Consider the following 12,270-nt stretch of genomic DNA (forward strand, 5'->3'; position numbering starts at 1 on the left):
GATGATTGTGATGACGATACTGACGACGATGATAATAGTCATAATGATGATAGCTTTGATGATAGTTATTTATGCTTGTAATAATAATAATAATAATTATAGTAAGGTATAATAATAACGATAATAATGATGATGATTGTCATATTAATGATAATAAAAACAAAGATATATTGTAATGATGATGATGATAGTAGTTATGGTAGAAATAATGATGATTATTATAATGATAATCATATTAATAATCATGGTGATAATAATATCGAAAACATTGTATGATAATCAGAATATTAATCATGATGTTGACGATAATGATAATGATGTATAATAATAAAAATGATAATGATAATAATAATGATGGTCAATTTAATAATAATAATGCTAATAATGATTATGATAATACTAAAGATGAAAATGATGATATATGATAATAATAATTACGATGATGATAATAAAAAAACTGAATAAAATGATGAAGGTAATAAAGATCAAGATAATATCTATAACAGTTACAATGATGATAATACTGGTAATTTTAACAACAATAAAGATAATAATAATGATACTAATGTTCATAATAATAACAATGATGTATGATAATGATAATAAAAAAAATTAAATTGTGTTGATAATAACAAGAATAATAATGTAAAAATATAATGATAATTATGATAAGAGCAATTATACTAATAATGATAACAATTCAGGTTAAATTACTGATACTGATTATAATAACGATAATAATAATCAAATTAATGTTCATGGTAATGGTAATGACAGGAATGAAAATGATTATGATAATTATGTTCATAATAGAAATAATAAAGATAATGATGATAATAAAAGCATTTATAATAATAGCGACAATCGCAATGATAAAATTTTCAATATTTATACTATTAACAATACTAAAGCTGATGTTGATAATAATAATAAAGATAGTGATGATGATAAGATTGTTAATGATAATCATAAAAATAATGATTGTAATAATTAGATGTACTTTTAATGACCGTTATAATAGTGATAATAATAATAATATCAATGATGATGCTTATGAAATGTAATGATGATAGTTTTTGTTATATATGATAATAATCATAATAATAATGATGGTGTCGTGATAATGATAATTATAATAATAATATTGATTATAATACTTAAAATTTTTATAATAATCATAATAATGATGATAATAATAATTATCACTAATAAGATAGTAATTTTGATAATGATAATAATAATAATGATGATTATAAAGACAACGATGATTAAAATGGTGTTTATGATAAGTAGTTGGATAGCAAATGACAATATTAATAACATAATTATGATAAAAGTTGTAAGAATAATGATAAGTGAGATACTGATAATGTTGATATTGAAAAGATAATGAAGATGAGGATTATGATAATAATAATGATGTGAGCTATGGCAATGATAACAAAATAGGTACAAGTCAAACAATAAGTAATTTACGTGATGTTGTTAATAAAGATCCTTATAAAATTAATAATTTATAAAATCTTACCGATTTAATGTTCATTATAATAATATCTCTACCAATTATAAGAATGGTTACAAGAGAAATGCCAAGGATAACAAGAATAACAAAGCCTAATAGGCTATCTATAGTTATAAAAATAATCATAACAATAATAGCCACACCAATACTGCGTTCTGAAGTGTTAAGAACAACGATAATTTAAAAGATATAATTTCATTTGTAGGTAATGACTATTATGTTGACAATATTATTTATGATCTTGATGACATCTATTAAGATTATGCAAGAATTTTGATAATATTTATAGTTAATATAATGATGTCAATGATCACGGTGGTGATAAAGATGATAATAATGATTATGATGATGATAATGGTGATGATAATAATAATGATGAAGATGATGATGACGACGTTAATTATGATGATGAGGTTTATTATAGTGATGATGATATTGACGATAATGATGATTATGATGATGATAATAATGATGATGATGATGATGACGATGATAATAATGAAAATGATAATAATAATGATAATAATAATGATATTAATTGTAATAATAATAATAATCATGATTTTAATAATCATAATTATAATAGTTAAAATAATAATGATTATGATGATTATAGTAATAAATATAATGATTATAATTATTATAATAAAAATGATGAAGGTAATGATTATGGTGACGATAATGATAATCATGAAAATGATCTTGATAATAATAATATTAATAATAATTATTATAATGATAATGATGATGATAATGATAGTGATAATAATAATGATGATGATAATGATGATGATGACGATGATGATAATAATGTGATATTTATATGAATGACAATAATGATTATGGAGATAAAGATAAAATCAATACAGATAATAATAGTAGAAATCTTGGTGATTATGATATTAATACTAATTATTATGATGATAATGATTATGATAAAGATGAGAATAATGATGACGATGATTATGATAACGATGATGGCGGTGATAATGACAATATGAACAATGATAATTGTTATAATGATAATAATAATGATGATAATGATAACAATGTAGATAATGATGATGATTTTAATAGTAATTATAACGATTATACTGATTATAATGATGGTTATAATAAAGATGGTGTAAATAAAGATTAAGATAATACTAATAAAAATAACATTGATCATCATGATGATGATATTGATGGTGATACTGATAATTCTGATGATGAGGATGATAATGTTGATAATAATAAGGTTGATAATAATAATACAGATAATAAGATTGATGGTAATTATGATAATAATGATGATGATGATGATAATAGTGATAGTAGTGTTGGTTATAATGATACTAATGACGATGATGATAATAATGATATGGATAATAGTGATAATATTAATGTAAATAATGTAAAAAATAATGATGGCAATGTTAAGATTAATGATGTTAATGATAATAATGATGATGATTAGGAAGATGATAATGATGATAATTATGATGATGATTATGATGATTATGATGATGATGATAATGATGACAACTATGATGATGATAAGGATGATGGTGATGATGATGATGATGATGATGATGATGATGATGAGGATTAGTATGGTAAAGTAAGGTCTTAATTAATTTGCAAGTGATAAATATATTTATTACATTTTAGTGGCTAAAATAACTTTACAGCTTAGGGTATGAAATTTTAAGTTGTATTAATAGATAAACGATTAACTCTTTTAAGTTTAGGCATGGGTCATAGAAGGCTTTGTTTTTTATTTTGCAGTTTTAAACTACATTTTCTTTGTAAGACCTTCATAAAAATATTTTTATGCTATAACTAGTCACAATTTTTAAGAAATTTACTCTTTGAGTTCTATCTACGGACAGTTGATTAAAGCAGATAATTTGGCTTATTTATTTGGAATAAGCTATAATATTTCTTTATATTTTATTGTGTATGTTACGATCCAAGTGTTGATAGTTAGTAATCTTACCGTATTGTAATTGTGTATTTATAATATTCTTAGTAATCTTAGTTAATTTATTTTATAGATCTTATACAATACATTGTATTTATTTCTATCTGCTAATAATTACTCATCTTTATTGATGTATTTGTTTTTTTTTATTGGTACTGTCCTATAACTTATCACCTTTTAATATTCAAAGATGGTCATTATTGTTAAGAATTTTTGTGGTTTTTTAATTTTTACAAAGTGATTTCTCATTGCTGGTATGTGGCTCAGTTGTGTTTAAATTTTTATCAATGATGTGCATAAATTGTTTTTGGAAAGGATTGAAAGCTTCTAAGTATTGCATGGAGTATTTCATACTACAAAAGTTAATTAAAATAATTACAGACATAAAGAATTAAGCCTTCTAACTAATCTTGAATCAAGCCTATGTAAAGTACAACAGTATTTTACCTGTAGGTATAATAATTTGTTCACAATTTGATACTAGTTATACCGTTAAAGATAGTTGTTACAGAAAAACGTACAAAATTAATTTTATTGATTAAAAAGAAATTATTACCATTTGCGTCTGATTTTTTAAGATTTAAAGTACGTGTATCATATTTCTCTATTATTAAAATATGTCTTTGGCTCGAGTACGGGCGAAGGAATGTTTAATTTATAACATTTTTTGTGCAGTTATGGTTATGAATTATGACTTATCTGTTAGCTTTTAATTTTGTGAGAAAATTACATTTTAGTTAAGTAGTATTTAACCTCTGTAGCTATACACTAAGTTTGTAAGAAAAACTGGTGCTCACGCTTTTATTGAAAATATTAGTGAAGAGATCTAATACCTCGGATAATGACTCAAATTTTTGCAGCCTAACAAATGTCATAATCAATAACTTTTTACATAATTCTAAGAACTCATAAAATAGATGCAATTGTGACGCATAGAATGCAATTAACGTTAGCACTTGTAAGTTGTTTAAAATTATTAAAAGATTTCAGACAAAGCTTACAGTTTTGTACTAGCCAGCTTAGTAGTTCATCATACTATGGCTTTATTTAATTTTTTTTTTCTACAAAATATATTGTTCATAATTACTTATTTATTTTATTTTACATCTTTCTTAAAAACTACACTTAATAACTGAATACTAAAGCTAAACGATGATTATAAAACCCTTGACACATTACAGGGAGTTATTTTAAAAACCGTTTCATAGAAGGTATATTACCATTTGTATGTTGTCTATCATAGAAGTATAATTTCATACTTAAGAACCTTAGCCTCCACTGACTATTTGTTTTAATTTCATCACATGTTTAATTTTTTTCTGGTAAGACGAAATTAAAATATTGGTAAAATGAAAAAACAGGTAATGTGTCATATTTCTTAACTACTCATATTTCTATGTTTAAGATTGTAAAGAATACTGTTAAAGTCATATAAAAACTATTATATTTTTTTTACCTTTGACGGGCATATTTTTTCATTTGAAAAAAAAATTTGTACTCTATTTCAAAGCAAAAATTTCACAAGAAATCAATCAGTAATTTCTACTAATAAGAAAAAGTTGCTAGGTTTAGAATCTTAAACTCTCTTTTGTTAATAAAAAACTATCTCTTAATTTATTATTGATTGTCGTAGATTTTAAATGTATTCTTGTTTAAAAGCTATGAAAATTCAGTTTCCGATCATAAGCTTCCTATCATTATTTTTATTTTGTTTTATTTTCTTACTTTTTTTAAAACATATTACACAAGTGGAAAAGTAACTTTTGCTTCTTAATAGCTTTGATTATTTGTCACTTAAATAATAATAGTATTTTTTACTGCCTTAACGTATGGTCAAAAATGTGCACGCCGATGCCACTTTTGATTGTGATTGTTTAATCGCGGTAGCTAGGGCTGAGCACGCTAGATCCAAGCAGGTGAGATACGGAAAAGGAGGACGCGAGAGGTCACCTCAATGAACACGAGCTGCTTGTTAGGTTTAGGTATGAATGTTCATTTATTAAAATACTCCCTAACTGCTCTAAAATCAAGAAAAGGGCAACATTGGCGAGGGGCACGTATAACTCTATACGTGTTGCTGGCTCGTGCGCGATCCATCCGTACTGTTCGGCTTCTGAACTGAGAAAAAACTGGAGAGGGGCAGCAGCAGTGGCGTGGCTCTCCTTACTAAAAAGAGTCGCGTGGCGGCTCGACCTTCTATTGGCTCTACAGCGCAGCTAGTAGGCAGCAGAGCAGTAAGACTACTATGGGGCCATAGGCCTTAAACAAAGAACGGCTGCAACATGCTGCCCACCAAACGTCGCTTACTGCGCGTTCAATCAATAAAGTACTACGGTTCCAGTACAGGCTAATGAAAATTCAAGTAAGAACTGAACGAATATTTTGAAAAACGGCTTACAATCATTGCTAGTAAGGAAAAAAAATGCATCAACTGGCCTGAACTAAGTTACCATTACAAACATGGCTAGAAAATGATGAGCTTATGGCCAATAAATGAATAATGTCTAATCTTAAGTGATGGCACTGCCCACCGTGAAAGAATACCCTTGGTTCTCTGGAAGTGAGGTTGTTGACAAAGTGGTGAGTGGCACCAGCTTGCTGACAGGCCGACGAAGTTCAGACTTGACCGTGCGGACTATTGCCACCCGACATAGGCAATCTTCTCCTGGGAAGGTTCGCACAATGCGGCCCATGAGCCACTTTGTGGCAGGTTGAAGCTCGTTTTTGATTAGGACGACTTCTCCCACTTGATGGTTGGGCTGAGCTCGCGTCCACTTGGAGCGTTGCTGCAGCTGAGTGAGATATTCCTGACTCAATCTAGTCCAGAAGTGATTGCGGATTTGCTGCATGTGCGTCCATCTGAAACTGAGACAAGTTTTGGAATCCAGTTCTGTAGGGTCAGGAGAAGAAATAAGGGCGGCTCCTATCAGAAAGTGTCCAGGGGTTAGGGCGACTGGGTCTTCATCGTTTGAGCTAAGATACCCAAGAGGCCTTGAATTTAAGCAAGCTTTAGTTTGTCTCATGAGCGTAGTGAGCTCCTCATAGGTAAGGAGAGTCTCTCCAATCACGTGCTTGAGATAATGTTTGCACGCCTTGACAGTAGACTCCCAGAATCCGCTGAAGTTCGGTGCGTAAGATGGCGTGAGGTGCCAACTGACTCCTTCACTGCCCAGGGAGGAAGTCGCTTGCTGACCTACTGCAGAGGTTTCTTTTAATAAGTGGCTAAGTTCGGTGTCGGCGCCTTGAAAAGTGGTGCCGTTGTCACTGTACATGTGTAAACAAAGTCCTCGGCGAGACACAAAGTGGCGGAAAGCTGCTAAAAACGCCCGTGTGGAATAGTCAGAGACTATTTCAATATGCGTTGCTATAGTAGCAAAACACACGAAGATCGCGATGTAGCCTTTCATGACCTTTCAACCACGACCGGGTGAAGCCTTAAACCAAAAGGGTCCGGCATTCCGGCATCCGGGAGATGGTTCGCGCCTTAAACCGAGCACATGTGGTGCACGCTCGTACTATCCCTCTCACAAGATTCCTTGCACTTAGGATCCAAAATTGACGGTTCAAGGTACTACGTGTAAGCAAGGGGCCTCCATGAAGTGGGAGGAGGTGTGTATCTTGAACAAGCAAGCGGACTACATGATGCTTTGCGGGTAGCACGATGGGGTGTTTCTCGGTTTCAGTCAAGGCAGCCTTGTGTAGACGACCACCAACTCTAATCTAATCAAGTATGTCAAGGAAGGAGTTGAGCCGTTTTAAGCAACTCAATGACCTTACCTCTTCGGAATTCGACAGAGATTGAATCTTGTCATGTAAGGTTAGTCCTTGAACTAAACGCCACAAGCAGACCCAGCCGGCATGGATCTTTTGGACTGAAAGCCAAGTTAGCCGTCGTTCTAGGGGTTTGAGGGTGTTGGTTTTAAATCGAAGCACGTATGACAGGATTAGAATTAGTTTTTGAATCGAGGAAAATCGGCCGAGCCACTCATTCCAGTCGATTTATCCTGAGCGTTAATAATTAGAAACGCTGTGGTGCTTCCTTTTTCTAATTCCGTGGAAGGATCGAGAGGCATGGTTGGCCAGATATCTGGCAGCCCGGTAATCCAGCAAGGTCCATGCCACCAAAGCGTTGAAGTTTCTAAGGTATTGATTGAAACTCCTCTTGAGACACAATCGGCCGGATTTTTCCTAGATGCTACGTGGTGCCAGATTGCCTGAGATAACAGAGTATGAATTATGCTAGTGCGATTAGCGAAATATTTTTTCCAATGTAATGGATGACCACGTAGCCATGCCAAGACAATTTGCGAATTGGATCAGTAATGTACGGTCGAGGAAGCTTTTGGGGTGCTTTTGTCTACAAAATTTATGAGACGTGCGAGAAGATAAGCCGCACACAGCTCGAGACGCGGTACGCTCAAGGTTTTGAGGGGAGCTACTCATGACTTTGCAATTATAAGGCTTGAGTTAGAGGAAGACTCGCTGTGCACAACTGCATAAACCGCAGCTTCGTAAGCCTTTTCAGACGCGTCACAAAATCCGTGCAGTTCCTACTGAGACGAAGAGTCAGCTCGGATCCATCGCGAGATGCGAAGTTGGCTGACTCTCGGGAGTTCCGATGAAAATTCTTGCCAGAGCCGTGTAATTGATGAGGGTAGAGCTTGGTCCCACTCTAATTCGTGGAGCCACAGACTCTGTAGTAGAATTTTTGCCCTGATAATAAAGGGAGCTAGAAAACCAAGGGGCTCGTAGTGTCTAGCCACGTTTGAGAATATCTCATGCTTGGTGAGGAGCCCTTGGCTTTTCAAAGCTGTGACGTTAAAGAGCATGGTGTCCGACGTGGGGGCCCCGATACGAAGAAATCGTCCGCGTATCGATTCGTTGGGATAATCGAAGATCTGAGAGGAAAACGGTAGACTAAGCCAGAGTCTGAAACCAGCAACACGATCGCTGTGGACAACAGTTTCGTGCTCCTGGTAAATGTAGCGAGCACTGAGGTCTGCTGAGTGAAATCAGATGTCTGATACTTATCTTTCGTTTGTGGAGGTCTTAAACCGATGGTTGGCTGCTCGGCTTGATCCATATGCAGAGCGGTGTGATGCTTGCTCTGACAGTTGCGGCATGTGTTTTTGGAGGGGCAGTCGTCCACTTGATGAGAAGATCCCATGCAGTTGAAACAGAGCTTGCTGCTTCGTATAAAGGCTTGGCGCTCCGGCACCGACTTTCCTAGGAGCTGCTTGCAGGAGACCATGTAATGCGTTTCTGAGCAATAGAGACAGGTGGGCTTGGAGCCCTTGGTCGTTGAAGGCTGTTCTGATGTTGATGTGGACAGAAGGGCCGATCTAGACTGCTTCTCTTTTGCTTCGTTGCTCTTGGCAGTCAGAGCAGGATCAGCTTCTCGCATGCTGGAGCCTAGACGATCTAGGGTGTGGATCCTCGTCTCCAGGAAGGTTTGAAAAACTTGATACGTGGCAAAAGTTATCATTCAGGCCTAACACTCTTTTGCCCAATAAAGCTGTGTATCCAGTGCCAACTTGCTGGTGATATATTATACCAGTAGAGCATCGCAGTTGGACAATGTAGGCGCGAGAGCGTCAAAGACGTTTAAGCTCTCGTTCATGGTTGACAACAGCTGATTAAAGTGTGTTACAGATTCTTCACTTGCCACCAGCATCTTTAATATGGCCTTTATGTATGTGTTACAGTGCAGCAGCTTATCATCATTGTGCTTGACCAGGGCTTGCCAGGCTGTATCAAAGTTGTCGCTTTCTACATTAATTCCACGTAGAAGGCTCGCTGGCTCACCACTCAGTGAGTTAATCAGATGCTGAAACTTTATCACTGGCATGACGGACGTGTCATTGATTAACACTGCTGTAAGCTTATCGGAAAACCCTAGCCAGTCTCTCTGCTCTCCGTTGAAAGTTGGCAGTTTGACCTTTTTAAGCTGTAAATGAAAAGCTGTTCTATTTTCTGAGTGGTCTCCTCTAGGTGGTGCAGGGTTTTCAAAGCGCACCAAGCACTTTTAAAGAAGCCCCAGGCTTTGCATGAAGGCTTCGAGAGTTGCGTCATGCACAGCTTCTGTAATGTAAGTTTGATTCTGTATGTCGTCTGCCCATGAACAGAGCTCCATGTCGTTGTTTTCAAACTTATTCCAATAGCCTTATAAGAGCTTTATCCTGTTTTTTAAATTAAAGGTCATGAGCTGCTCTATCGTTTTGATTTTTCTCGTGTTGACGATAAAGTTTTTAATGTTAGTAGCGAGAGACTTTTGTTGAAGAAGAAGCTTCTCGCACTTATCATCGAGTGACTCGACATCGTCATTGTCGTTCGGCATGTTGATGCGCTGAGAAGACTTTGCTATATAGCTTCCCTACGTGAGGGTCCCAGGCAGCTGTGTGTATGTAATGAGCACGTGAGCTCGAACGCTGTATGTTGTGGTGCTTGGCACTAGTGCAGCGGCACGAGAATTCTCAAAACTCTTTATTTTCTTCTAAGCTTAGGGGTTGGAGACGTTCCCAACCCCTAAGCTTAGAAGAAAATAAATAAATAGATGTCCATACTGCGCGTGTGTTAATGTGCGTGGACTCTACTCGAACGCGCCACACGATTGGACTGTACCTCTCTGGGTGTGCCATCCACAGGCACGTGAGCGTATGTGTTATCTAGAGGCACGGCTTCAAGCACCACTACACATCAACGCTGTTTGACGGGCAAGAACGATGTAGCAAAATTAGTAATGTATAGACACTTACGTGTGCGTATTAGCAACAGGACAGTAGTGTTAGAATGCGTGCGTTGATTTATGAGCAGCAGTACACAGCACTGTAGCAGCAACTTTTCCGAATTCAGTGTGAGCGTGTGTGTACGAATGAGCGACAACACACAGCACTACAGCAGCAGCAACTTCGAATTGTGTGTGCGCATGTGTATGTGTATATACATACGACGGCACAGCAGTACGCGCTCGGGGTCGAATGTGCGCGCGTGTCAGTGTGTATGTATATAAGCGACAGCACTACGTGCAGCTCAGGAGCCAAGATGGTGCACTTGACTCACCGTTAGTCTCGATGCCTTGTTGTGCTCTGTTTTTAAAATGGCCGCCGTATTGATGAGCCTCGTGGCAGCTGCTACGACGAGTACGTAGCCGCTGCAAGCAATAAGCCTCGTGGCCACTGCGATTTTCCTATGCACTACCCGGATCCAGCTCGAAGGACCAAAAAATGTGCGCACCGATGCAACTTTTAATTGTAATTGTTTAATCACGGTAGCTAGGGCTGAGAACGCTGGGTCCAGGCAGGTGAGATACGGAAAAGGAGGACGCGAGAGGTCACCTCAAGGAACACGAGCTGCTTGTTAGGCTTAGGTATGAATGTTTATTCATTAAAATACTGCCTAACTGCTCTAAAATCAAGAAAAGGGCCACGTTGGCGAGGGGCACGTATAACTCTATATGTGTTGCTGGCTCGCGCGCGATACGTCCGTACTGTTCGGCTTCTGAACTAAGAAAAAACTGGAGAGGGGCAGCAGCAGTGGCGTGGCTCTCCTCGCTGAAGAGAGTCGTGTGGCAGCTCGACCTTCTATTGGCTCTACTGCGCAGCTAGTAGGCAGCAGAGCAGTAAGACTACTATGGGGCCATAGGCCTTAAACAAAGAACGGCTGCAACAGTCATGCTTGTTATTTACTGGATGTTTTGGAGTCTATATAATACCTTAAGCTGATATATCACGTGCAGTAAAAATAGTTAGAGAAATGAACAATCAAGGCAAAAAGAAGATTTTTTTGTTTAGACAATCCAGAAGATTCTTTAATTTTTGCACATTTTTGTATCACTTTGTTTTTGTGCTGTTTGCGTTCGATTATTATTGAAGTATAACATTTTAAGTGAAACATTATTTAAATTCTAATGACTAAGGATAATTCAGTTTTAAGGCTGTCTATATTTTAAGTAAATCTTTCGAAAAAATCACACTTAAAAGCATATCTATACTGACAATTTATTAGGCTCTCCTAAACTCTCTCTATTTTGTATGTTACTAAAATATTAAATTGTTAGTGCATAAGGGCACTAAGAACATACTAAAAGTTGTTTGCTGTTTTATTATAATTTTATATAGTACCAAGAACTATGTGCCATCTTAGATGGATCGAGCTCAATTTTTGAAAAAAATTTGTTGTTTTTTTTTTTAAATTAATTAAAAATATTATATTGAGTCTTTCTGAGGGATATAAATGAAAAAAAAAGTTTTATTTAGATTGCAAAACACAACAATACTTTAACAATCTTACCATTTTTTATGCATGTCAAGCCATCGGATAACAGTATCATGTCATCTGGACAGGCGCATCCCATTAAAGACGATATTGCTCTTAATTTAGGCGCTGGCAAACATAAGTGACTACAATGGCCATTGACGTAGTGACACCTGTTAACACCATCTGGTTGCTTATATGGGTGATAAACATGAACAACCATTGGAAGATGCATAGTCTGGAAAGATATTACAGGGTCGATGTCTGATCCATCAAACTTGTTAGCCTTGAATATGGTTTTTCTTGTCCAGTCCGACCAATAAACATAGTCTTCAAACAATGTTATACTAAAAGGGTGTTTTAGACTATATAAGGAGTGCAATACAGTTCGCCTATTGGCACCATCGTAATTACAAGAACTAATGGTATTAAGTTTAGCGTCCACCCAGTATATTCTCTCCCCTACTAAATCTAATGTTAATCCATTAGGCCATTTGATATGTTCTCGAATTATAACCTGTAATGATAA

General features: G+C 35.5%; 1 protein-coding gene across 1 annotated transcript in view; it reads right to left on the reverse strand.

The window, feature by feature from the left end:
- Positions 1 to 9,036: 9,036 nt before the first annotated feature.
- LOC149374067 (low-density lipoprotein receptor-related protein 2-like) overlaps positions 9,037 to 12,270 on the reverse strand; it is a 645,855-nt gene continuing 642,621 nt past the window's right edge. Inside the window, exons 7-9 of the mRNA XM_089594970.1 lie at positions 11,778 to 12,258; positions 10,548 to 10,822; positions 9,037 to 9,435 (exon numbers count right to left, since the gene is read on the reverse strand). Of these exons, the coding sequence (XP_089451096.1) occupies positions 9,037 to 9,435; positions 10,548 to 10,822; positions 11,778 to 12,258 (1,155 nt within the window). The remainder of the gene's footprint in view (positions 9,436 to 10,547; positions 10,823 to 11,777; positions 12,259 to 12,270) is intronic.

This window comes from Copidosoma floridanum, unplaced genomic scaffold (genome assembly GCF_036245765.1).
Source record: "Copidosoma floridanum isolate Cflo_tuat_1 unplaced genomic scaffold, Cflo_Japanese_pri ptg000022l, whole genome shotgun sequence".
In the NCBI taxonomy this organism is placed as follows: Eukaryota; Metazoa; Arthropoda; class Insecta; order Hymenoptera; family Encyrtidae; genus Copidosoma; species Copidosoma floridanum.